General features: G+C 45.4%; 1 protein-coding gene across 1 annotated transcript; it reads right to left on the bottom strand.

Moving 5' to 3' along the window:
- On the bottom strand, nt 1–27662 carry NDST2 (N-deacetylase and N-sulfotransferase 2). Its single transcript, XM_009990819.2, has 13 exons — nt 26670–27662; nt 19212–19299; nt 18858–19012; nt 17190–17375; nt 16652–16780; nt 11239–11421; nt 10358–10454; nt 8891–9014; nt 7269–7443; nt 6847–7017; nt 5383–5492; nt 3774–3876; nt 1–3059 (listed from the first exon to the last, which is right to left on the bottom strand). The coding sequence occupies exons 1-13, from the start codon at nt 27660–27662 to the stop codon at nt 2934–2936; spliced, it is 2640 nt and encodes an 879-aa protein (XP_009989121.1). The 3' UTR covers nt 1–2933.
- Nucleotides 27663–27933: the final 271 nt, after the last annotated feature.

Below are 27933 nucleotides of genomic sequence, written 5' to 3' on the forward strand. Positions count from 1 at the left end.
TAGGTCAGTATCTAGTAACCTGTGCATCTCACCAGAAAAGATGTTTCCACTGGCTTTTTGATATTACAGAGCTTCTGATTATAAGAACTTCTCTTAGGAAGGGTGTGTGTTTGTTTCCACAGCTTTGAAGGGATGTCTGGAAAGAGGGCGGCTTCTGCAGCAAAGTGCTGTCAGAGACAATTCTTAACAGATTTAGCTTATGAAGAGTCATTTTCAAATCAGCTAAGGACATCCTACATTTGGATCTGACCACAGAACAGGTGATTTGTTTTCCATTAGTATAAGCAGTAGGAACTAGCATAGCATAGAAATTAAGTAATCGGGGGAGGGAAGGAATAAATAATTAGACTACACAGCTGGCCTTTTGCTGTCTTGATTGAAAGACTGTTGCCAGTAAAATAATCCTGACATTTAGTGAGCCCCTCAACATTTATTCCTGGTACCTTGATTATTTTTTTTAATGTTTGAATCCATCTCCTCAAAGATGTACCATAGTCTGAGGTAAAGCATGAAGTAATTGTGTAAGTAAGTGACAACCTGTAATGGATTAAGAGCAAGAAACTGTGTGTTTAAGGGAGCATCAGCAGCATCGGTCCTGGGATCCTCCTGCTGTGGCAGCATGTGAAAACAGCTGCTCTGCTGCTGCGGTGTTTTTTTTGTGCTGTAGTGAGAGCTATAAGACTGTTTTATACTACTGTCACAACCGTGACTATTTAAACAATGTTTTGCTTCCAGTTGAACGTAAGGTTGCTTATTATTGTAGGTCTGCTCATGGGCTGCTGCCCAAGGCCAGGTGATGGAGCACACCTGGATGGGAGGTGCACAGCAAAGCTCTGTTGCTGCAGCAAAGCAGCTGGAAACTACTGCAGTAGCCAGGAATGGCCTAGAAGTCATCGCTAGTGCAAACCAGTAAGAGTCAGTCTCTAACTACAGGTTGTGTGCTGTGCCAGCTCCTGCAAGCTTACAGGTGCACTTGCAGAGAAAGAAGGCTTAGGACAGTGTTTCTGTGTTGTTACAAATATAACTTAAACACCTTTGTTGCCCTCCCAATATTGGCTGGCTGTAAGACCTGGAGCCAGTTTTTCAGTTTTACTTACCTACCCTTCTACCAGCTTAGGGTCTGTGACATCACTCCAAATCATCACAAAGAAGAAAAATAAGTAGTACATTTATTGAATCTCCACTTACTACTACTTCTAGCCTTTTATTCAGACACTTGTGCTCAGCTGCGAGAGCCAAGAATTTCTTCATTATCATTCAATGTGAATGATGCTATACATGAATCCAGTGCAGGAAGTCGGGCTCTTCTCTCTAACAGGCGTGAGAGATGGGGTTCTAGTCTTTCTGTCCTTTTTTTTTGGCTGCACAAAATAACCCTTTCCAAGGGCACATGAAATAAAATACTATATTGCATACTATATACATTACATACAACGGTAAATGCACCATTCATTCAGAAATACACAATACCTAAGGCTCAATGGAAAAGCTTAGTTGAAGCAACTTCTCTCTGGATAGGAGAAAAGGAGCTCATGACTGTTGCGGAAGCTTCCATAATCTGTGTTCATATGGATCCTGACCCTCTGTTCTCTGGAACTCCAGCAATCTCCAAGGACCACCTGTGCCCAGGAGGCAGGGACAATGGCCCACACAATTCCAGAAGCCCATGGCTCAGCAACAGAAAACGTACAGCCGCGATGGAGGATTTCCTCTGAGAACAATTATCCAGCAACTGCAGGAGGAGGCAAAGCACCTTAGTGTACTGGCTTGACGATGTGCAGTAGTAAACTAAACAGCCCGTTTGGCTACAGGAAACCACTTCTACCTCCAAGCCTTCCCTTTATACCTACTTTTAACTGGTTTTTTGCCTTTCTCCTTGGATTGCTGGACTGCAGGGGGATTGAAACAGGTACTAGCTATCAGCATATGTGGTAGGAGCCCTGGAGCTGCTGGAAAGAGAAAACTGTTGCCTTTTTTTAAGCTGATCAGATATGGGGAACTGAATTGTCTGCTTTCATCTGTACCAGCCTTATTTTACAATACCTGAGCTTTGCCTCCCCCAGCTGCTGTGCTGCACTAACACATGCCTCCCAAGTGCTCTAAGGGGACATACTGCTCCTTGGTTATGTTTTGAAATTTCTAAAGTCCCTGCAGCGATATACTTGCCATGTTGCCACATATGGCTACCTTTTCCCTAAGACAACAAGTCAATTCTGTGTGGCAGTAGCTGACGCTTTGCCTTATCTCCCACTACCCATTGACTGTCACTGGACACCAAATCACACCAGCAATGCTGCAGATAAGGAGAGGTGACCTTATGTCTGTTACATCCCTCTCCAAGAAGGTGCAGTCCCCAACAGCCACACACAGTGGCACTGTAAGTAATGATCATGGCCACTGTGTTCTTTATGGAGAAGAACAAGGTGTTCTTGTACCTTGCTGCTGCCAGGTAGACTACTGGATAAAAGCTGGGGTTCACTGGACTAGATTCCCCTTTTATTAAGCTGCTGTTGCTCTTCTTAGCAGTGGGCTCAATAGCTCACCTCTTAAGTCTTTACTTCTGGACTCAGAGGAGTAACACATTCATTAACCCTCCAGCTAGCGCCTGTTTCATATACTGAGAAGAGTAATTTAAACATAAAGTGTTAACCGTGCTCTCTCCCCTGCTCAAAGTAGGGCAGACGTTCCAGGTCCTTCCTGTAAGTAAAAGTCAAAGTGTAACCATCATTAATACTCAAGAATGTGACTTGTGCTCCATGCCACAGGGCAGTGTCAGAGGTAGTGGCCCTTCCCAACGGCGGGGAAAGGGTCCACACACACATTCTCTGCTCCTGCTCGTTTCTCCATTTGTTTTGGCTTGACAGGCGATGGCATTATAGCACGTGGTGGAGCACCACACATCCCAATGGCACTGGGGGGCAAAGGAGTCCCTCTCAGCTCCAGCTGGAGTTCTGCAGTTCCTCTCGGAGCCAGGTTGGAAGGGGCTGCCCAAGTCTGTTCATCAACTTGGATAATTCAATGTTGTGCTCCCGGTAGAAGCCTCTTAGAAACAGCCGTGACTGTATGGAAAATACAGACGACATTAGCATGAAAGAAAACATTACGCTCAACACGTGTTCCTGTTGTGGTTTAGGCTGTTCAGGCAACTAAACTCCTCACTCACCCTCCCCCACACCCCAGAGATGAGGAAGGGAATTAAAGGAGAAAAGAAAATGAGACCTGTGGGTAGAGATAAGAACAATTTACTACTAATATATATGAATGTATACATATATGTACAACGATAAATATATACAAAGGAGTGTGATGTACTGTGTAATTGCTGAGTCTCGGAAGAGCAAAGCCCTTCTTTCTGGCTGTCCCTCACTTATATACTGGGCATGACACTGCATGATATGGAATGCTAATTGGCCAGTTTGGCCCTCAATCCTAAGTCTAAGCACAAATCATAAGGAGAGTCTTGGACCCCCCTGTCCGAGCTGTGCTCCCCCCTATCCTGTTGTGCTCCTGCACACTGGCAAGAACATGGCAGCTGAAAAGTCCTTGAGACCTCAGTGCCAACTATAAACATGAGTGCACTGTCAGCGTTCTTCTCAGAGCAAGTCTCAGACTAAAACCAAAACATGGAGCTCTTCTAGCTGCTGAAAAGAAGAACTAACTCTGTCCCAGCTGAAACCAGGTCACCTAGGAATTAGGTGGCAGGAAAATCCGAGTTGATTTGCTGGGATATTTCTACATCTCTTGCTGCCAACAGATTTGAGACAGTTACTCACCGAGGAATCCATATCAGGGTATTTTCTTCCTTTACTCTTTCCTAGGCATTTAGTCTTTCCTCCATCTAGCAGCTGGCACCAAAATCCTTTTACTTCATCAAATCTGAAAAGGACACTTGTCTTTAAAAGATATGACCACATGCCCAGTTAGTACCAGCAGCAGCTAAGTAGCTCCATAGGTATTTGCCATTTCAATGCTTTAAAAACTGGGTTTAGGTTTTATTTATTTAATTATGGTATTGGTTCAATTTATTTTTTAGCACTTGACTACTTTGACAAGAAACCCATTACAACCATGACTGTTTCAGCTTTATGCCAATGTCAGAGGTAATATGGTGTCAAAATATTTGTCTGTTAAGCTTTGGGGATCAGAAATAATAATCAATGTTTTAGTGTATGTAAATTGTTTTAAATCTCCTCTTTATAGTTGAAAAGTGTTAGAGAATCCCCTGACTGTTTAAAGTATCAGTGTTTCTTCTCTGCTAAAACACAGGTGTAAGGCAATGCAGGGAACCACAGCTGGTCTTGTCTGTCCTGTCCCCTCGCTTGGCCAAAGGGGAGCTTGAGCTTTCAGCAAGTACCTCTACAAACTCTGGGGCAAACTGACCAATATGGTTTCTTTTCTGACCCCGGCTGAAGGCTACCAGCCACTACTGCAAATAGTCCATTTACCATCATGACACGTGCCTTAGCAAGTAAGGCTCTTAAGCAATCTGACATTTCTCTAAATCTGCCCTCCCCTGGGGAGCCATGTGCCATCCTGTGGAAAACGAACTGTAGGCAAAGAACTGCATTGGTTCCCCTCTCTTTACTGTTAAAGGAAAGGGCAATTGCCGTACACCTACACACATGCACAGCACCCCCTACCCTCAGCTAGCATAAGCTGTGAGAGCAGAGATGATGTGAAAACAGCGGTTTCAGCTGCAAAGAGCAATATTCAGGATCTTCAGTGAGCTTGCAGCGTTTCCACTGAAGACTGATACGGCCACAGTTCACCTTCAGCTAGCACTTATCTATTCAGATTAACTGCACTTGCACTGTGGGCAAGATCACAGTAACGGCTGAGTAACGTCCTTCAACTCAGGAGCAGTGAGGTAGTGCCTCTGCTAGCACTTCCTAACATAGCTCTAGGCACCTGTCAAGTCCACGTCTTCTGTAATAATAGGCTCTTTACCTCAAAACTGTGCGATGTGTCCCTAATCTCCAGCTAGTTGAAGATATGAGCAGCCTGTCACACGTTTTATCACACTTCCTCTAATTTCTGTCAGATGCAGGTATAACGCAAAGCATAAAGAGTGCTAATAATTCCGGCATCTTTTCTGAAACCACTAAGACCCAATGGAAAACATCATAATTACTGCTGCAAGCAACTTCATGCTTCTCCATGGCAGCGCCAAAAACACTCCTTCCCCTGTCATTTCTGGAAAGACTAAGATATGATTCCAGTCTTAGCATAGCACCTCATGCTATGTGAACCTAATTTTAGGGATTGGCATACCTCTGAAACCTTGGCAGGTCTTGTATTCGGAGATAAGAAGCATTCTTCTAATCAAGTTCTTATTAGTATCACTTGGCTAAGAAAGCATCCTCCCAAAAATGATTTCCCTACCTGAGGGCCTGGGTGTAGTTGAAGAGCGGCGTAACTCCCAAGAACTTCTGGATGTTGTCCATTACAGCGGCAGGGTTGTGTCTCAGCTCCTGGCCATCCACGATGAGAAGCTGAAAAGACAGCAGTGGCCTTAGCCTCTGACAGCTTGTGCTGAATGATGTCTGTGAGCTTCCTGGATCTCAAAACTGCTGCTGGCCTTTGGGCATGTGAGTAAAGGCTGCCAATGCCCATCTACTCCAGAGGAACACAGTGGGGGGGATGCGGCCCATTTGTCACCACAGACAGAAGTTATGATATCGGCCACAAATGCTATAAGAGTAGATCATGACAGACTTTGCTTAATAAATTTGCATTTGGCCACACCCCATGTAACTGAGCATTAAGGCCCAGCAGTAGCATGATTTACGGAGTGTCTCTGGAAACCTCATGTATTCTTTCTAGATGTCAGCAGCCATTGTGCTAAGTATTCTTCTGTAACGTATGATTATTCTCTTGTTACATGTACGATAGACAATAATGAACAACATTTGTGCTAATAAATTACCTACTCCAAAGAACATAATGGAAAAATAGTCATATGAACTAAAATTTGGGGAAGGTAGGAGACCTTGACCCATAATAAGCACAAGGATGGTGTGTCTGGCTCTATCATTCCTCACAGCAGTAACCTCCAGGAATAGTAAAGCAATGAGACACAAACTCAAGAATGTTTCACCATGTCTCTTTTAGTCTTGGCAGATCTATCACGTGCAGTTTAGGCTGCTGCTTTGGCAGAGAATAAGAAACTAAATGGACACTGTAAGACTCTGCTGGATTATAGACTGTCTGAGGATAACCCTCGCAGCAGAAAGGAACTTACAAAAACATATCCTGACTCACAATGTATTAGACATTTCTTGGGAATTTAGACATAGCAACGCTCTATATTGTCTATTGACTTTTTGCAAATTTGTACACAAAATGCAGAATCCTGACTCTCTGCAGAGAAATTTCCCTTCAGCAGGCAGCTAAAGGCTTCACAACATGGGAACTAACGAGTGGCAGTCCAAGAGCCTCTCTTTAAAGCAATGAAACCACAGCAAGTAGCTGAACACTTACTGGGCCTGAAGAGGGTCCCTGGGCTGCAGGCTGCCAAGATAAAGAAAACAAGTGCTAACACTGCGCTTGTTGCTCAGCTTCTCAATATTGTGAAGCTCTCTGGGAGATCACAGTATCCTCTTGCACTCATTTACTCTTACTTTTACAAATACATTAAGTGCAAAATCAGAGTATTCAAGCCTGATTTCTTATCAGCTCATCATAGGAGGAAGCAAATGGTGGCTCTTCTTCCAAAAGACAAGACAGAAAGTGAAATGAAAACAAGGGGCGAGGGAGAGAATACGCAAGTGTTACAGTTTGTTCTCCCTTCCTCTACACTAAACCTCCAAGGGGCTCCACAAGAGCCTCTACCGCCAAACCTCCTACCTGCCCGGAGGGGTAGTACGTTAGCCAGCGCTCCAGGTGAGCTGAATACCAGCCAGGGAGCAGGCATCGGCTTTGCAGGTTGCGCAGTTCCTGAGGGGCCTGGGATTTTGCAGAGATCACTTGGTAGAAAGTGTAATTGAGCGCCACAGGGTCATTGTGAGCACGCTGGTGCTGAAAAACATAAGCTGGATTTAGGAGCAGGAATACAAAATTCCACCTTGCACATCTCTGTGCAGACCCCACTGACTCGACACAACCACCCACCAATGCCTTTGTATGCAACTGTGTCCACGCTCTGCAGGCAGCATGCATCATCTCCCCTGGCCCCTCTGTGGGAATGGATCCATAGGCTTCCTGCCCCAGGCTTTCCACCTCACCCCACTGGAATATCTCTCTGGCCCTCACCCGCAAAGGGAGGTTACCTGGTACCACGAATAGGCTCGGTCAGCAGGGTTGATCAGAACAGTAATGATTTTGGCTCGAGGCAGCAGGGCTGCACCACGTTTTGGTACCACCTCTGTGTCAAAGTAATTGGCGCTCTTCTCAAACATGAAGTCTGTGCTGGCATTGGAGGGGATGGGAAAGAATTCCATGTACCTGCCGAACAGATGGGATGCTGGTGAGCAGCATGGCCCAACGAAGAAATGGCACATGACGAAATGACCCTTGCTCCTCTTCAACAGACACAGAAGAACTGCACCTCCCGAGTAACACAACAAACAGGCAAACGGGTGCAGAGCTGGCAGAGGCATGACTCGGATAGGGGTGGTGGAGCACAACATAGAAAGCTGGACATGATAAAAGGGTAAGAAGCTATTTTGCTGAGAGTGTGTTCCCCAAGTCCTTGGGCAGTGGAAGGAAAAGGCTGAGGGTAGGGTACTAGTTGCAAATTTTAGGAGAAAAGAGGTTTTGTCCCAAGAATAAGGCAGAATCAGCTGCCTGACCTGCCATGGACTGCTTGGTTTAGACCTGCCTTAAATAATTTATCTCTTTGTACCTCAATTCATAGTTGAAACATAGGGTCAAGAGCTCTGCTCTGCCGCACAGGAGCTGGTAAAACCAGTAACACAGAAACTTCAAGACATTCGAATAACAGTAGGGTAGAGGGTAATGGGGAAAAAGGACACTGTAAAGCACTGGCAGACTGGTCTCTGCTGAAATATAAGCTGTGCAACAAACTCAAATTCCATCCTAAACATCAAGATTCTCCTCTTGCATGTGATACTACATCAAGTTGGATGACTTTGCCAGGGGATGCACATAAAAGTCTACACTTTCTAAGGCTATCAGCTAGTACCACTGCTCCGTAGTGCTTGACTAATGTGAGCTTCACTCAAGTACCAACCACCTTCCAGTATCTTTTCAACGGTCCTCTCAGTGATTAGAGAAGTCAGACAAAATCTCCCACAGCTCACAGCAGAATGACTTACTGCCACACAGCTGCCCCTCAGAGCCACACATGAGGGAGTGCAGTGCCACGGTGGACCCAAAGCACATGCTTTGAGCAAGAAACAACTTTAAACTCTGCCTGGAAACACAGTGGCGTAATAGTGCCATAGTGACACTATTATTTTCCTGCCAGGTGGAAACACTTTATTGAAATTACATACTTGTACAGGTAAAGAACAGGATATGGATGTGGCCAAAGAGACACTGAAGCCAATGCAAGGAATGCAGCATCATCTCTGTTAAGTCCAAAGTGCCCAGAAAAACAGTACGAAGGTTATCCCCGTCCTATATGTCTTAACTCAGAAACCATGAAGAACTTTTTAATGAGCACAATGTTGTCTGTTTTGCAAGTCAAAGGAGAAGAAACCTCATGACAGCAGTGCGTTCAACAAAGACTGAATTTTTAAAGCTAAATCATGCCCAGGAACCTCCTGGCAAATAGTCACTAATATCAGAAACTACCTGTCCTGCTCCTGGGACTAAGCAGTTGGGTTAGCAGGAAAACAGAGGACATGCACTGCTAAGGTGGCTGAAGTGAACATACAGAGAGACTCAGGAGAAGACAACATAGATGCACCTTAGTCATGATTCTTACCAATCGATTCCTTTATGATAGTTGGGTCCATTAAAAAACTGGATCTCCTCGAAGGTGGATGGACTTGGGAAGTTACTGGTGACAGCTGGATGCATGGTCAAGAAGAAGTGCACCGCTGTTGTGCCTGCAACAGGAACCAGTTAACAGGACCTGGGTCACACATAATGCTTGGCTGAATGAAACGCTTTACACCGCAAGAAACAGTCCCCAAGCAGGCACAATCCTACGATGCCTGGCTAACCCATCCCTTAACTCATGCAGGTTACAGGAGTAGCGACGCCAAGTACTTTGGGATGGAACTTGACCCAACAGTTCAATCCCACGTTTCAGCTCATGCAGCTGAATTAAGTCACCTCCTTAGCCTGACAGCTGTGACCCATGTTGGCTATCTTGTGTTCTTACCATGGCTGGGCTACCCCCATGCTTTTTTTTCCCCTGGTGGCACAGCCACACTGCAATGTGGCAGAACCCATACACCTGCCAAACAGAAGGTGGCCTGGGCACTGCAGGACAGCATCACGTGTTTGGGAAGGAGATGTGCTAGGGACAACAGTGTGCTTGGGTAGGAATTCAGCTAGAGATGCCTTGGCCTGCCTCTGCTGTAGATCTTTTCCCTTTACCCAGCCAAATCCAATAATCCTGCTCAGCACACAGCTGTAGGCCTCCAGCAGGCCAATAAATCAGCTGAGAGAAGGGTTTTCGTACTGTGCCATTGCAAGCAGCTTGGGCCGTGATACAGAAGGGCCCATGCTGCACACACACCCCAACAGAGCTTCACAGTGACACGGGAAAGCTTGGCTGGGAAAGCTTCCTCCCATGGCCAGGATCACTGTTTGCTGTGCGTGTTTGGCAGCTGCTGTTCCACTGCACTACAGAGAAAGCCCAGCTTTGAAGACCTGGCTTTGGCTGAAGAGGATTTTGCTCTCCTCAGCCTAGAAAGGACTCCTCAGGACACTACATACAGCCATGTCACTGCCAACCAACAATGCCACAGCAGTTAAGAGGTGGGGACAGATGTCAGGACAAAGAGAATCTCTACCTCCACTGACAGTGACACGGAAGCGTGCAGTGGGAAACAGATCTGTTTACAATAAAAGCTCTAAGGGTGTTCATCATAACCTTTGCTAAGCATGTGTGTTAGTCCTGCTGACAGCTTATGTTTTTGACACACTAAGAAAGGTCACGGTTTCTCTAGCTTATGTGGAAAAGCCAAAACACAAACTCTGCAGGTAGGGCTTTTCACTGCAAATCAGGACTGAGCCAAGCAAAGTGGCACAAAGTAACTGATGGACTTGCCAGATTTTGGTTAGAACAAATCTGAGATTCTCTGAAATGTCCTCTGCACCGTTTGGCAGCTTGCACAAAGGGCAGCCGTACAGACCTGCAACGCAGACCTTTCCAGCTCTCCTCTCTGGAGGAATGAGATGGAAGCTGCAATCTATCTTTAGATAAAGTATTCACTAGTACCAGTTTTCTGAGGTCCCACGATGAGGAACTTGGGGAGTCGATCACATGTTTTCTCTTTGGACCAGATATCCTTGTGCCTCTTATCATCACAGGGATTCTGCAGCGCAAGTGATGGGATTAAGCATTACCACAGGAGCTAATGGAAAGGGGAGGAAAAGCCGGAAGGCCAGTCCTCTCAGGAAAATGCTATTAGCATATGAAGAACACTTCACAGACACACTGCTGCTCTGCCAGGCATAAAGAAGAGTTAAGTGAAAACATGGGGGAATGTTTTCAAAGCTCCAAAGTGACACGGGAGCCAAAGTCCCTCAGAGAGTGTTAACCATAGGCTGTGCCCTATGTAGCCACACTGGGCTGGGGTACCATGATAGTACAGCTCCACATCTGTGAACTTCTGGCAGACAGACAACTCTATCACTTCCAGTTAATTTCATCTGCTCATTACCATGCAGAGAGCTGCTGCACTGGGATAAAACGGAATAAGCATGTTTTTATTTAATGAACATGAATTCTGCAGTGTGAAATTACTTTAAGATTAATCACATTAACATGCCTGCAAGCTCCTCCAGCACCAAACAGGGTTTTTCCTCACACACTTAACATTTCACAGCAGCTTGCTCTAATATAAGCCCTTTAACGACTCTCAGTAACTTCTGATAGCCATTCCTGTCCCTAAGCTCACACCATCACTGTGTCCCACTGCTCCTATTCCCCATCCCTTCCACCTTGCAATTTGCTACCTGCAGCCTCAAACCACAAAGCTTAAGCATAAAAGTTTTACGCATTATCCCTCTGTGCAGGGATCAGCAGTCTTGCCACAATTTAAGTGTGGGACATACCTCTTGGAAAACCACTAGGAGTGGTTAAAGCTGCCTTCTCACCTGCCACAAGGGATTCTTCTCCTGGGGAAAGATTTCGAAGTACTTTTTTGCAAGCTGGACAGGGGGCAGTGTTTGCAGGCGAAGGTTGGTCCAGCACTGCACAAATTTGACCAGGCTCTCAAAAGTGTACAGTCCCAGACGGTCATTCCCATAGTTGGACAGGTGGGTCATGAAGATGCTTATCTGAAAAGAGGAAAGACATGGGATATTGGTTATCAGGTACCGGTACTGTTTCCTCCTAGCTTGATTCCACTGTCAGCAAAAAGGCTGTTCACATCTCAGACTGCCCTGGCTGGCTGGGTTGATGAATGTCCATCTGCCCGTACACAGCACTATCTTGATAAAAAAATGAAAAAAAATGTAGTGCTTGCAAGACAGGAGTAACACAGGAAAGGAAGGACACAGACCTCTCAGTAACCCCTGAGAATGGTGAGGGGTGACGATAACTCAGCACTGGATGTGAGTCCAGAACAGTTTCAAAATCACATTGAAGTGGTTCTGAATTCCCCTGAATGTAGGGGGGAATTCAAGGGCTAGTCAGCTACTCCCTCTTAGTCAAAACCTTGCAAAGTCTCTTTCATGGGAGAACAGAAGTTTCCAGTCCTCTCCCCAAGGCACAACCAGGCCGATCTCTCTAGCTGCAGTGCCAGCTCCAACGGGAGCAGGCCAGGGAGAGGGGCAGCATGCTGCCGGCCAGGACACAAGTGGTACGAGGGACGGTTTTCACAGGAGTTATTTCTAGGCCCACAGCCCGTCACCCTTCATTCACTTTGGAGCTGACATCTCAAGTGTAAAGGAACAACTGGCAATTCACACTTTAAAATACAAATGAGTGTACCCGGGATCTGAACATGGACTGCAAAGAGACACGGCACTAGGACGTTGTCCTAGGAACAGACACCAGCTCATAAGGTTTTAGCTTGCAAGAGCCTTCAGCATAGACAGGCCCTGAAAAACGTCCTGCCAGGCCTGAGGGTGTAAACTCTTGGGCAAAGTGGCACTGAGCACTCACAGGAGCCTCCCCAGCACCGCAGTGCTCAGGAGACGGTGTGCTATCTCTGCCTTGCCAAGCCATCTCTTCTTTCAAGAAGATACCTTTCCCTCCTGTCTCTTTTTCAATATTTTAACTTTTGGACAAGAGTGTAAAAGACTGCTGTCAGCTTGACTCTGGTGTGTGGCTTTGACAGGTCCCATGGAATTGGGCATCCCAGTGCCTGTAACACAACAGCACTTTGCCAGACACAAACCACACCATGACTAGAAGTTAGCAAAACAAACGCAGAACACTAAGGCCAATGGAAGAATGACTACATGGATGGTGTAGTGCCTGCTGGTGCAAGGAGGGGAAGAGGCTTCAGTCACAGCAGAGGCACCCATTGCTGCACAGTGCAGGGCTGAATCCTGATGATGCCAGGTAAGGTGAGCAGGCAACAACAGGCATCCCTGGCAGGGCGTAGTAATGGCTTTCCCACTCACAGTAGAGGAAGAGCAAAAGGGAGAAGCAGGAGACAGATGGTCTTGGGATGAAGACATTTGCTGGCACTCAAGAAGTCTGAATTCAGTTTTCTGCCCAGTGTCACCATGGACTAGTCCCAGTGCGACAAGAGGTACTGATAGATGGCAGCTCTTGGTGCCTGAGCCATCCCCAAGACACTGTGAAATGAATTTAATCCTGTCCATAAGATGCTCACACCCCAGGGTCTTTGGGTAGCCAACAGAAAGCAGTGGTAGGACTCTGGGACACATGGAAAGTAAGCAGAGTTAAAGATTCATCCCGTTTGTCTGCCTGTGAGTTTTTTCACTTTTGGTTTCTACTGAGCTGACAGAAAGGCCCTGCCAGACAGGCTCTGGCACCTACACTTCAAAGAGCAGTGTGTGCTTGGTGCTGCTGTGTAAAAAGGATGTGCTAAATACAGCACAGAGCAAAGGACAGAAAGATCTTCTGTGTAACTGCAGAGCCATGCCATGGAGCACGTAAGGCGGCAAAAGGATGCGTCTCATTGTATTTTGCCCATTTCTGGGAGACAGCAGGAAGGTGGTGTGACAACAAAGGGTGGCTCATCCCTTTGACTTGCTAGCGAAACACTTAGAGGAAAAATTTGCTGCATGAAGCATCTGTCTCACTGGCATAGAGCAAGTACTGCAGCAGAGAGGACACAGGTCACCACCTGGGGCCCCTTCAAGATTTCCAGAATAAAAAAAAGACTGCATGTGATCCAGGTTAGCAACTGTGTCTCAAAACTGACTACAGTCAGTAAAATGGCTCGCACAGGTAACACCGTCACCTGCAAACAGTCCCAAGCAACTGGATTTAGAAGACAACAAGACAAGCCCAATCAAAGAGCCATTTCCCTGTACTTCTGAGCGTGCAGTCATGTCCTGTAACACACATGCACTGGTTAACAAGGCCTGGCAGCCTGCTCCGCCTCGTCACAGCTACTGCTGCCAAAACAGCTCTGAGCACTACTTCTGACATAAGCTACATGCAAGTCCCATCTCTCCCTCCCTCCCATCCACACCCAGTGACCCCAGGGGACTGGCTTGGTAATAATGCCTCCCTCCTCTCTCCCTCCTTCCACTGTCAGCACCATGGTTCCCTTTCTTTCACACTGAGGGAAGATGAGAGGAAAGCTCACAGAGAGGAGTACACAGAAAACAGGAGGGTATGAGCATCCTTGAAATACGAACAAGCAGCTGTGGGCACAGCAGTAACCTGCCTGTATAGTGCGAGCAAAAGTGTTTGTGGGAAGTGATCATAAAGATGCTCCTCGCTTCTGGGAAATAGCGACTGGGCACAGGGCAGCCTGTCCGCTGAACACCAACAGCTATTCTCCTTCCTGACATCAGACCTTGTTCACTAGTCAGAAGATCAAACATCTTCTGTTTGCACTGTGGAGTTAATCATACGCATACAGGCTTGGAGGACTCCTGCATGTGTATATCCACTCAAAGGGAGCTGGAAGCACCAGAAAGGACTGAAAGAGCCTGATCTAAGTCTGCTACGGATCACTGCTGGGGCTGTGGGGGTGGCCAGCTTTCTATCAGGTCTGTGAGATGGCTCTATCAGCGAGGGGAGGAATGCGAGGGTCTGTGTCACTATGCAAACACGGCAGAAGAAGTAGTTGAAGACGAGTTGAGAGCACAGTATTCCACTGCTGACAGAGAAAGAAACGCTCCACTGCCAAAAGGAAGCAAAGTGTAAACATCGGAAGCATCTGAAGGCGCCTGAAAGAGTTTTTAAAAGTCACCACGAAGAACCAACAGTAAATGTGGCAAATAAGCTCATCCTGTACCAGAGCACAATCTTCCCAAACTTTTTGGATCACAGATCACTGCCAGCGACTTCAACTGTCACAAGCTTATGAGCAAATCTTAATGAGTAGTTCCAGAAACTACATTTCTACAAATTCCTTGGCACAGCCTCCTAGACCAGCAATGACTTCTGGATTACAGTCTGGCAACTGGCTTTCCAAGAGAAACCTAGAGCCCTTAAGTTTCATAGTGGCTATTTCTGCAGGCATTCTTTAAGATCTGACAATAATGAAGTGAGTGAGACAAGGTGGAATTCACCCAACATATAGGAAGAGAAGCCCTGAAAAGCAATGGTCACAGAGAAGAAAGCAGTGTCTTTCTCCATTTGACTGATCATTCCATACATAATGCAAAAAATAGCTGCATCCTTACTACAGACTTTTATTAAGCAGGTGGATTTGCTTGTTGCGTGTAAAGATAACAATTCTGTCTCAGGCGATAGGGACAGAAGGATGGCTTCCAGATCTCGGGGATGGAAGGTTGGTTTCCAGACCTGGAAGTATGAATCCCTACAGCTTTTTAGCTAGGGCTGTTATAGACCCGTACCTTCCACAGATCATATACCAAGCCAGAGCTGGTCACAGGCTAACCTTCAGAAACATAGGGCCTGTTTGTAAACTACAGTCTGTGTGATGCACTCAGAGCACATTGTGAGGGTCTTTTTGCTATCACAGTTCTACTTCTAGGAGCAGAGAGGCACTAAACTCTAGGAAAAGCAAGAGACAAGAAAAAATTAAGCTCATTGAGGGAAAAACCTTGATTTTCTGATTCACTGAGCCTTTAAAGCCCCAACTAAAAGTGGCTGAAGCTTGCATATACAACCCTGCAATCAAGATCCAGAAGAAGGAGGGAATGAAAAAAACATCATGGTAAACAGAGCCACTGATGTACATGACAAATCCAACAACAAGTAATCAATGACTGGAACCCAGTACTCCAGAGATCCCACCTAGGAAGATAATCAGAAACAACCTACTTTCTCTCAGATCTGCTTGCATAGTTTCTTCGCCATACTCAGGCACTGGTGGAAAAGATGTATAAAGGAGAAGTAAGAAGGTAGAAATGTGAAAGTCGTGAGAAAAGAAGAAATTAAACATTGTTATATTCAGGAGTGGCTACAGAAGTAGACATTCTAAAATCACTATCTAAACCTGTCAGGGCAATGCCCATTCAGAGAAAGGGAGGACAACAGGTGCCAAATCAGCTTTATAAGAAACAAATTCAGTTGGGGAATTGAGAAAGTTACTGTACAGTCAAAAAAACCAGCATGTCTTCCTTCCACAGTCAACAAGCAGGAATGTGAGTGTGATCTGTGGCTGCAGAAGGCTACAAAACCTCATCTCCTAATTCTATCCATTCAGGATTTTCTAAAAATGATCCCCTTTTTTTGTGTCTCTTGCCACCTAGTACATCATCCCAGCTTCAACAGGAAGCAAGAAACTTGTGATTTACCATCCATGGCGAAAAACTGGGAAGGGACTGCAGGGTGTTGAAGGTATTACATTAGGTTGGTGGCTTGATGGAACTAAGAAGTATTGAAAGGGAAAGATAAACACCTGTGTCAGACCCAGATCTTCCAAAAATGCCTTAGGATGAGAGGTACATCACAAAACAAGCATGCAGAAATTGTTTCAAGCATAAAGAAAGGGAAGAATGCTCCATAATGAAATCCTAGAGAAAGCAATTACTCTAAACAAAACTCCTCAGTGAGCCGAGGGAGAAGGCAGCAGGCAGCAGATGTGCGTGGAACAGAAGGAGCTAAGGCACATCTCACTTCTGATTCTTGAAGATGCAGCATCCTAGGTAACACCCACTCTATGCTGGGCCATGCTCAGCATGTCACCCTGGCTGGTTTCTACCTGCAGAGTGTTGCACTCTTCAGCACTCAATACTGATGCTTCCTTGACAGGGTGTAAAGCAAGGCAGCATTAACTAGCAAGTACTTCCTTGGCCCTCTTCCACATCTCCTTAGCATCACACTGGAGATAGCCACATCGTGATGGGTGGTTATACTGAATCTCCCATAGGATCTAGTCCTTTCCCGCATCAGGCACATAAGCTCAGACACCCGAGCACTCATTCCCCTTTCAGATAAGCTTACTGGGTTCAGGAGCACTGTCAGGAAGAGTTCACCACCACGAATGCTCTTGTCCAACTCCTTTGAGCCACCAGGATATTCGTTATAGAAGATAGTGTGAGTAAAAAGACCACAGGTCTGTCGAGGCAGAACCTGGCAACATCAGAGAAAAGCAAAGTTAGATGAGAGGCCGATGCAGCAGGATCTACACATGAATGTGTCAAAGCAGCACTCTGTGGGTCAATGTAAGGAGTAAGGCACATAAGCTACATGGATTCAGAGGACTCTTGATATTCCTCTCAACCATGTACTCATCACAGTGCAAACAAGTCAGTGGGATCTCAGTTTAGTCTTGCTGTGCTTGGTTTTGCTCTCCCTTCAGTACTGACCTCTGAATTGTACTGAGAAACATGGAAACTGGCTTTAGCCAATTTTTTTCTCTTTGCTTGACTTAATGATTTTGGAAACACTGGTGATATTAAGATTAATGTCTCTGATGCAGGTCACTAGGAGACTGTCCCTTGGGCAGGAAAGTGGGGTCTGCTCACCCATCTGTGCTCACCATGATTCCATTATGGATGAATCCACGCCGGTACCGGGCAGGCCGTAGGTGTGGGTATTCCTCTGTGCTCGTTACTTGGATGCTCCAAACGGATTTCCATGCCTCATAGAGTTGTGTGTGGACAGGATAAACCCCAGAATGATGGGGGGCTACGGCATAGCCCAAGTCTGTGGGAATTCCATGCTCCTGGAAGCAGAATATGCAGCTTGATCATTCATTCAATATTTAACTACTAACCTTAATAAGGATCATATTTAGCTATAGACTCCCAGTTGGAGCAAGGTGACAGAATACCATGAAAACTCTCTGCATTGGGAAACCTGAAATAATGCTTATATTTCTATAAATGCATAAAACAAGAAGAACAAGAGTGATTCTATATCAACAAGGATGTTCAGCACTGGTAACAGCTGCTTTAAGAATGGTCTTGTAGCTTGCAAGTGTGACAAATCAGATTAATTCACAAGCCTCAGGTCAGGCTCCTTGGTTACTACAAACTAATCAATGCTGTTAACTGACACATCTCACTCCCATAACACCTAGATCTGAGTCACTAGAGGAGGAAAACAAAATTTCCTTAACTGATATAGAAGGAAAGGAAGATGACGACTGGGCTCTGTTGTGTCTCTAGCAATTCAAAGAAAAGCAGACATGAAGCAAGAGACTGTTGAGGGTGAAGATACAGGCCCTGGAGCTATACTAAAATGACAAGAAGTATCTGAATTTCATGGTTTTTAATTCCACTCTGTGGTTCTGGTAGCAATACGAACGATGACAGCTCAGCTCTGGTGGTGTACAATAAACACAGAGCCCCTAACCTTCTCCTTTCCACTGCAAGCCTGTTTTACGTTAAATATGTGTAATTGTGTTCTGTGCTTTGTCTCTCTTTGCAAAAGACTCCACTGTTACTTAACCAGGAAAAGAAGGAGCCTAAATTGTTTCTATAATGCTGCAACTGTGTTCTGAATTCAATATGATTCCTAATCTGTGTGTGTCATGGGAACACAAGAGAGCAGCCTGCTATTCCCAAGGGGATTACCATCAAAAGAAGCAAACTAGAGGTGAAGAGGACATTTCTTTTCAGAGAAACATGTACACTATATTCAACTCTGGGCTGTCAAACAGTCATTGTTCCAGCAATGCAGGATGTTCAAGGCTTCCCCCTCATCTGCCAAAACCCAGAGAGTTTCCCCTGGACTTCCTAGTAACTTCCTTCAGCATTGTATGGGGAGGCCAGAAGTAGGGCTGTTACCACACAGAACATTTTATACTACCAACCAGGTGACTTCCTTAGAAAACCACAGTGCCTAAGGATGGAAAAGGAAATGCTTTCTCACTGCCAGAGTCTGTAAATTAATTGGATTTGGATGGTAATGCTACTAGTTCACACCTCAGCAAACAAGAGCCTTGGGATTTGTATCCTGGAACTAGCAGAGCTGCCTGAGGCCATGCAGGTGCCAGGAAACACTTCCCATTGCACAGGCAGGCACATGAATGGTGTTTCCCGCCTGAAGCCATGCACCAATTCAAACTTTCAGAACTGCCCTTCTTAAATGCAGCTGAGTTACTAGACTAGTATTTGGGTTCAGTGGGGTCCAAAAAGCTATTCCAGGAGAAGAATGCTTAAGGATTAATACTGTAAAGTAAATAAACTGTCATGCCCCTTACCACAGCAAACTGTTTGTTAAGCTTCATCTGCTCAGCCAGCACAGTGACATTGTGGAAAAGGTGAGGCTGCATGTGACTCCACATGTGAGGGAACCACCAGAACTCCTTCCTGTGTTTGAGCAGCATGTCATCCCCTTCATCTTCCTCATCTGTACCTGCAGAGAGCAGAAAAGGAAGCGTAAAAACAAAAGGCAGGAGAGAAGCTCAATGTTTCAAAGCAGTGGCTAATCCTCTGCAATGCTGAGTCGCTCCAAGAGAGAACGATGCTCTCTCTAATGCGTTACAGACACACACACACAGATGAACACGGGGGCTGTACGCAGGCACTGGGACTAAGGGGTGCCAGGGGCTTACCTGTGTGGTAGAATTTCCCTGAGAAGCCCAGGTTGAAGGTGAAATTTGGGACTAAAGTTCTCAGCTTATTCTGTGTGCTCAGTAAAGCCTGTTTGCATGAAAGGAAAAAGAAATGTTAAGGTTCAGTTGCTCTGTAACATTTCTCTGTGCTCTACTGGTGCCCAGTTCAGTCTGAAGAGGTATCATGGGAAGGGACTGAGGCATTGTTGCCTGTGGAGTGAAGCAGAGTAGCCAAGCACCCCACATACAGAGTCTTTACCTGAAGTAGTTCTGCTGTACTAAATGATGCCACTTTAAAACCACAGTCAAATGATGCTCTCCACTTCGCTGCGAAGGACCCCGAGTATCTGTGCTATAGCAAAGGGACGTAAGTCTCACTTCCAAGCAACAGAACCCGTACTCTTTCCAGGTTCAGCCTCAATGCTCCCTTCCTCTCCCATGTTGGCTGGGACTTTGCCATTGAACTTCTGCCCTTTCTCTGAGCCTATGTGTTAATGAAAAGGAGGATGGGGCAGCACATGGTGCACAGTTGAAGGAAGAGACACCGATAATATAGTGAACAGTAACTAAGTGATCCAACGGGAGGGGGCTTTTAGTTAGAGATGAAAGGTGGATTCGCAGAACTACCCATGCAAGGAATCCTGCCACGGCAGGACGGTATCCCTGGCTTTATATCCCTTGAAAGCACCAAAACTGTTTTGCAGCAGGACAGGTTCCTAGATTCTGGAAAGAAAACCTGAGGGAGTTGACATTCACACTCATGACATCTCCTACAAGTTCTCTCTTGCTCACTTGTGTCTGCTTTAAATGTCCAAAGTAATTGCTATAGCCAAAAGGAAGGAGCCCTGTGCCACAAAGCCCAAGATCCAGCAGCATAGACAGTAAGAGAGCAGACAGCCTTGACAGAAAAAAATCCCCAGAGGCTCAGTATGTCACAGACAAGTAGGACACAAACTAATTCTAGTTAAATTTCTTCTGCTGGAAAACAGTAAAAAGAGAAGCCCTGAGATGCATGCTCCACCGCTACCTGCATGCTTTGTGGAAAGTGTCACTGGTGCATCCCCCTATGAGAGAAGTTCTCAGTCAACCAGGGACCTGGCAGGAGGGCTGCTGGCAGGTGACAGAGATGGTCTTTTCCCAGGCAGTTATTTAGATTTTAATAGCTTTTCTAAGAAAGCAACGGATCAGTGGCTGCACCAAGGTGAAGGTGATGACTTCCCAACAGCAGACTTGGGCTAGATGCAAATACACAAGCAGCTTGGCACGTAACACTGGGAAAGCATGCAGACTTTTCCAACCGTGCAGGGGAGACGGGCAGATTTTTCTCTATGAGCTGCCCCTCAAGAAGCACAAAAGAGCACTGTAACACTGCCTTCACATGGCTCTCACTCTATAGGCACTGCGTAGGCACACTGCTCCCTAGGGCGGTGAAACTGCATTCACAAATGCAGACTCATTCAGGGGAGGGACCAGCCTTGACACCTACCACTTAAGGATATCCTGACAAATCCCTGCTGTCACTAATGTTTCAAAACAGTGTTGACCAAACACTGATCATTACATTAATATAAGAATGGTGACTTCTGTAATTTACTTCAATCACCCATCCACTGCAAATGTATCTTGGAGTAAAGAAGTTGAGCAGTTTTATTCCCAAAGCAGGCAGCCCATGACCTCTCACACATGGCAAGGCGAGAAGACAAGACAGATTACTTCTGCAGTGCTGCAGACACTCTCAATACTGTCTCTGAAGGAACCAGGCCTTCAGACTTTTCCCTAGAGATGCACTTAACTGTCTGTTCCCCATGCCCACATCTAAACAACAGTGACATCAAATGCAACTGAGGACAAATTTCAAAGATCCCAGCTCCTCCATAGCCATATGCCTACCACATCCTTACCCTAGTCCTCACCCAAGAATAATATGTTGAGAGATGTACGGCACGTGATGTCTCCAGAACCTATCACAAACGTAGGTCAGTGCTTTTAAAAGGTGACTTGCTGGCAAGCACAAGATCTAGAATAGGAAACGGGAGGTCAAGTTCCCCTCACGTAACCCTGTCAGACACAGGGAGTCATCCCACACATCAAGAAGCACAGTCTAAGAGCTGTGCATCTCTCTACAGAGAAGCACCTGTCTGCCCAGCTGGATGACAATACTGCATCAAATTTGGGACTGGCACCTTGAATATATCATCCAGCATGCCACTTTCTTTTCTTGACTCCAGAGCTGCCCCATGCCTCACCACTTCTCTCTGCTGCCCTGAAAGGCACATCCAGGTCCTCAAGCTTGGGTAGGAAAGTGGAGGGAGGAAAGACAGCGGTTAAGAGGCTTAGCGTTCCTCTGCACTGAGGGAGATTTAAAGCCTGGCTGGGGTTACCATGACGACACATCTGTCTGATAATAAATCCCAAAAAGCCTTGCTCCAGCAAGCCAAGCTCCTTTGTGTCTGGAGCAAGGGGGGGACGGGACACCAGGGAGGAACCATGGGGACCCCAGGAATTCTGAGACTATGGAGCCCTATGGAGTCCTGCTTTCCTGGCGGGTTTATTGCTAATCGCGTGCCATCCCTCTGCTGATGCTGGGTCCTTTTCACATCCACATCCGTAAGGTGTCACGTCATAGGTTTGAAGAAATGTCTTTCCTCTGCACAGAATAAAAGAGACTAAGATGCCAAGTAAAATATTTGGAAATTTGTTTCAACAAATTATGCATTCACTGTTCCCTAGCACACTGGTTCAAAGAGGTCTGTGAGTTGTAGTAAAGTGAAACAATATAGATGTGGGAACAGGTCGGGAAGATGGCACTTCCCTCTGTTCTGACACCTCTGCACTCTGTTTCTCTTTTATAAAGTGGGATGAATATGATAGTACTAATAATATCTTACAGGTGACTCAAGTGGCGTTTCATTTATATCCATAATGCGCTCTGAGATTCTTAAACTAAAGGCAGGCAAGAAATGTGGAATAGGCTGTCCATTAAGATATGAAATAGGTAGTCAGAGGCAAGCAGATTTTCATGTCCATATTTAAGAAATTTAATTGCTCACATGGCATAGGACCAAAAGCTAGCATTTTAGCTATCCTCCACCTCTAAAAAGCAAAGTTTCTTCCCGTAGAAAACTGCTCCTCCAATCCCTCGAAGTATTTCTGTTTTATATTTTCTAACTATCTACCATTCCAAAAATCCTTCCCAGATGCAGCCAAGCCCACTAGCTAGCCAGAAAGCCTAGCTCAACTCCCTGCTAGAAGCTCAGCAAGGCTCATCCCAGGAACAGACGGGGTCTCCAAGAGATTCTCAGCACTGGCCACCAGAACTCATAAGTCACATCAAGGCCAGACATGCTTCACACTTGTCACAGGCTATGAGAGAACATCCTCTGCAACCCACGACCTGAATTTTTGGAAGCCTTTAGTACTTAACTAGGGTAGCCATGCTGCAGGCCCAAGTGACAGACACCTACATTCCAATGCACATTTCTGGACACAACACAGAAAAGGTCTAAGCTTCAGTCTGATGTTCGAGGCACATCGTTTTACAAAAGGCTTTTTATAATCTCAAATGATAAATACATACTTCTGAGCAAATATTAGGGAAAATTTTTTAAAATTGTGCCTTTTGTTGCAACACATTAAAAAAAAAAATCTATATAATCTCACAGATGGATCTGCAAAGATTTACTCAACAGTTATTACAAGCTCTTGATGCCATGCAGTGAAAGACAAGAACTCTTTCAATGGAGCTAAAATTCTAGGAACAAGGAAGAAATCAGGGAAAGCCACAACACCATGACTGTACCCTCTTTAGGTTGCTTCTTTAGGACCTAATCCTCTTCTACGGTGGCATGGTGCCCTTGGCATTGCAATAATACAGGGCTAAACCTCCATGCAAATCTGCTTTTTCAGCTATGAAATGTTTAACTTCCAAAAGTGTTTGCAGAGATTTTAGCTGTTTCATACAAACCCTAAGTATTACCTCCCCTATCTCGGGTCTCTCTAAAAAGAGGCAAAAGAGAAGGGGGAAATAAGGTTGAGAGTCAGATGCTGGGAAGAGAGGATACTATGAGTCTAGGAAAACAGTACATGGACAAATGAAGAGAAGCAGATGATAAAACATGGAGGAAGAAAGCAGAGCGCTTTGACAGCTTCTTCTCAAATGCTCATGTAAAGCATACTAGGAACATGTTGCAGAAACACCTTCTTCATACGAAGCGCCCCTGTGGATGTTGGGCAGCACATTCTGAAGAGGATTTTCTGCAGTTTCTCACTGCCCAGCAGTAGCACTGGCACAGCTCAGAACAGTGCTGTCAAAAGAGAAAGCATTCATGGTACTGGTATTTCTGCCTCCCCTGCAACGTTCAAATCAGAGAGTTAGAAACTGCTGAACATTTTCATTTCAGGTAAGATCATCCTCTACAACTCAGAAAGGCAATAGCTGGCTGACAGCCACCCTCACTAGATTGTTTCTCTGCCACCATCGCCATTCATAACCCAGAAGGAAATGACTGTTCCTGATTTTCACTTAGCTTGCTCTAAGACTTGCTAGCAATGATTGCTCACTATTTATGCCCTTGTAGAGATTATCAGCAAAAGCAAAAACTCATCTACTTAATCTTCTTTCCTTGTACCTAAAGACAGCCAGGAAGGATCATAAAAGCCAGATCCTTTTGCATTAGAAACGGCTCATCTTTGTTGGCTAGTTCCATGGAGGTTTGGTAAATTTCAAGGATTATGATTTTAGAAGAGACTGAATGTGCAAAAATTGAGAAGAGAAGGGATTCTCTGAGATTTTGGTGTGTTAATTATGTGCAGCTCAAATCTCTGGTAAACTTTACAAGGGAAAAATGTTTTTCTTGTGCAACTTCCAACTGTTTCGTTTCAACTGACGACTGCAAGCTCCTGCTGCAGCCCTCCAGCAGAAACAGGAACTCAAGAGTTACCATCTTTAAAGTAAAAGCAAGCATGACTCCTTTTTTCTTTTTAAAGCAGCAAGCTATTCAGCTCTCCTTTAAGCATCACAAATAAAAATATTTCTCCACTCACACAGGACATCTACCATGGGCGCGCATTTGATCAAATTATATTCAGCATTTCCTTTTAATAGTCATTTTGTCTGGAAGCTCTCTGAACGTGAACCTGCATATGGCAAACAGGCTCACTGGGACCGCAGAGTCAATTTTATACCTTCACACAACATCCAATCTTCAAACTGGTACCCTGACCACTGTAATCTAAGCTTTAAGATAAGGAGCTGCGTGTTGAGATAACAGCCCTGAAACAGAGCTTTCATATAAAAGGCCAAAGAAAATGCCAGCTGTTCTGTCACTATTATATCCCCTTCTCTCCCCACAGTGAGAGGCTATCAACAAATCCATGTAGTTATTTCTCGCTTTTAAAAATAAAAATTCATTAACCTCTCGCGACTCTGCAATCAGAGAGCTTCTTTTAAATGGATAAATCTGGGGTTTATCTGCTTTGCCTGAGATTCTCTGCTTACTGATCACAGATTATTCCTCCATTTCACCCTGTTAAGACCCAAACAAAGCATCTTTTGGAATTATTTTGTCTGGGTTTGTTTTTAACATCACTAGAGCAGCCTTTGTTTCCAAGAGCTTTGGCGACCATCTCCTGTTTTCTCACACAGGTCTGTAACCTGCACAAACACTACAGAGGTGATAATCTGCTGGTTTGGACTACAGGATGCAGGGCCTGCTTAGGACCAAAGTAAGATTGTGATCCTTCAAAAAAAAGCTTTCAGGGAATTTTAGCACCTCAAACCACAGGGACACTGCAGTGAAATTTTTCCTTAAATAAGTATTATATACAACTGTTCCATTTTTCTATACCTGTCTGCTTGGAAACACTTTTTCTGTACTTGTTTGCTTAGTGAGTTATGATCAAAAGTGGCTCTAAAGAATTATTAAAGAAGGAAGCAAGTAAAATAAATAATGTCATGCAATTAGAGATGCTTCAGGCATGCAGCTTCAAAAGAACTGAAAAGATAAAGCTAGCTCCAAACAGAATGCAAAAGTTTCCTTTTCCCCAAGCTAAACTTGGGATCAGAAGCAGAACTTAAAATCTCAAAAGACCTGAAAAAACAGAGATGAACTGAGGTATGTCTTGCATGGATGCATAAAACACGTAGAAAAGGTGGTAAGACTCCTAGTGAAGTGGAAGAGTGCTCTTGGGAACATATAACAGATGAGGTTCAGTTGGGGTAAGGAAGCACGCACGTACAACAGTATTTTGTTTTATACCTTTGCCTCAAATGGTCTGTGCCCTTGGATGAAAGGCTAAAGGGTGCTTCACTTTGAAGTTGTTTTGGAAACATGCTAAGGCAGCTGCTGTCACAGGCTTATTGTCATCATGGTTGATACCCAGGGAACTCCATCGAGGACCTATCTAAGGGCAAGTGCTAAACAGGAATCCAGAGTGAAAAGCCTGGAGCTTCATACTTCTGGGAACAACCTCAGCACACCTGGAGAAACAGGCAATGCACCTGCCTCAACAGCTACAAACCAGAACTGATGGGGAAGATACAAAGGCAAGTCCTTTGCTCCATGAGGAGCCATATGTACACTATCACAGGCTTAGGAGAACACTTTATCACATGCTTTCAAGGACACAGAGAATTAGAAGGAGCTCTTGGTTTCTTACCTTCTTCCTACTTGCTTCCTCCCTTGCCTGTCTTGCTTCCCTCTTCTCCACAAAATCTCTCTCTCTGTGCCTTACCCATATTCTTTCCTAATAGATCATGTATTACTCAAGGAACTGCCAAGGAAAGCAAACCACAAAGATGGCATCTCTCTTTCCCAATCATCAGGCCACAGAAATAGTTCTCATGAAGGCTTGGTCTGAGCATGTTTTCTTGTCAAATTTTTGGATATTCCCTGCCCAAGGATGGGGGGGGGTTGGTGGAGAATATGAGGGGGCTGTAACAAAGGGTGAGAGAAAAATCCTTCTTTTCCCAATTTAGTTATGTCCTGAAAAGCTAGATGGCTAAAACATAGACTGTAGCAGTTTACAGCACAGGGACTGGCCTACAGTTTTGCAATATAACATATACTGTTTACATATATCATAATTAATAATAGTAATAATAATATTATAATAAACACAATTTTTCTGCTACAAATAGGTTGACGGAGAAAACCTGCATACCCTTGTTCCCTGTGTTAAAGAAGAGACAAGACAGACCACCACAGGCATCCTCCTTAAATTCAGAGATGCTAGCTACAGGTCCCAGAATGAAAGACGCTCCATTTAAACCTGGAAAAAGTGTTGAGAGCACCACATACGATGCCTCAGCATCTTTGCAGGCTACTTCTCTGTTTAAGATGAGAAAAATTGCAGCAACCAATTATTTCACTCCAATTAAATGCAACCTTGACTTTCCTGGCATAGCACACGCACCAGAAATGTGTCTGGGGCCTGTAGTTGTTCTGGGGATATTATTACCTCTACATCAGACACTTTCATGCGAGTTCCCTCTTTTCCCACAAATATATCATCAATATCAACGAGGATATAGCGATCAAGTGTGAGACAGAGGCGCTTGCCAGTCAAGTAGGCAATGGCATCCACGAAAATGAGTTTATGCAGCCAAAAATTGAGGTTATTGCCGAAGAGAACCCGCTGGATCCCATCATGCAGACCCAGGTCCTGCACCACCGTGGCATGCAACGCTTTGTGGGTGGCCAGGTGAGGAATGGATTCCGAGGACTTCGTGCTGGCCAACAGCACTGGCTCATAGGTGCTGTGGTTTGACTGGAACACAGTCCAGTCATCACCAGGCAGGGGACCCTGCTCCACCTCATTAGCCCGGGTGACGTAGAGCAGGGGAGCACTAGGGTTGATGTGATAGTCCCGCAGCCCCAAGTTGGAATGTAGGAAAAGGGGGAAACCCTTGAGCTGTGCACTGAGCAGGCTGTTCTCGTTGGCTTTGAAAAAGCCTATAATCCCCACTCCATACTCTACACAGTATTTGTCCAGCAGCTCTCGGTTCCAAGCGTCTAGGTTCACATATTTCAGGATGTTTTCATAGATAATAAGAGCGTAGCGTCCCCTGTCTTTGTCTGTCAGGGTAGGCATATCCCCTTTGCCAGGGGCGATCTCTGTCCTGTATTTAAACCGACTAGATTCCAGGATGGCCACTATTTCTTGCCCCAGCTGGGAGTAAATGCTTTCCACAAAGACTAGCACCACAGGATCTGTGCGTGAGGTGTCCACAGATTTCGTGAGCCTCCAGCTAGCTTGCGGTGGGATCAAGATGCGGTGCTGGTTGCTGCAGTCGCTGAAGGGCAAAGGTGGTGGCTCCTTGATTTTAGGACTGTTAGTGACGTAGTAAGCCAGGATGCACATGGAGATCAGGCTGAAGGCAATGAGCAGCAGGATCAATCTGTGGAGCTCCAGCTGTCGCACGTGCCGCACTACCTTCCACAACTGAATCATGGTGAGGCGGGCTGCCCACCCCCTCCTCACACTCTGCACCCACGTCGCTCTTGAAATCTCCAGTGCTGCCGTGGCAGTACCCAGCAGCAGCTCGCAAAAAAGAAAGAGCAGCTGCGGAGAGAGACAAAGCTAAAGCAAACAGCTACAAGGCTAGACTCCCAGAGATCTGCCATTTATCTCAAGTAACCATGGCCCTCAATTCCCATCGCTCTTTTGTGTGCTTCCTCCTGTTCCTCTCCTCTCACTCAGGAAAGTCCTTTGGAGGAGCAGG

Source organism: Tauraco erythrolophus, chromosome 9 (assembly GCF_009769465.1).
Source record: "Tauraco erythrolophus isolate bTauEry1 chromosome 9, bTauEry1.pri, whole genome shotgun sequence".
NCBI lineage: Eukaryota > Metazoa > Chordata > Aves > Musophagiformes > Musophagidae > Tauraco > Tauraco erythrolophus.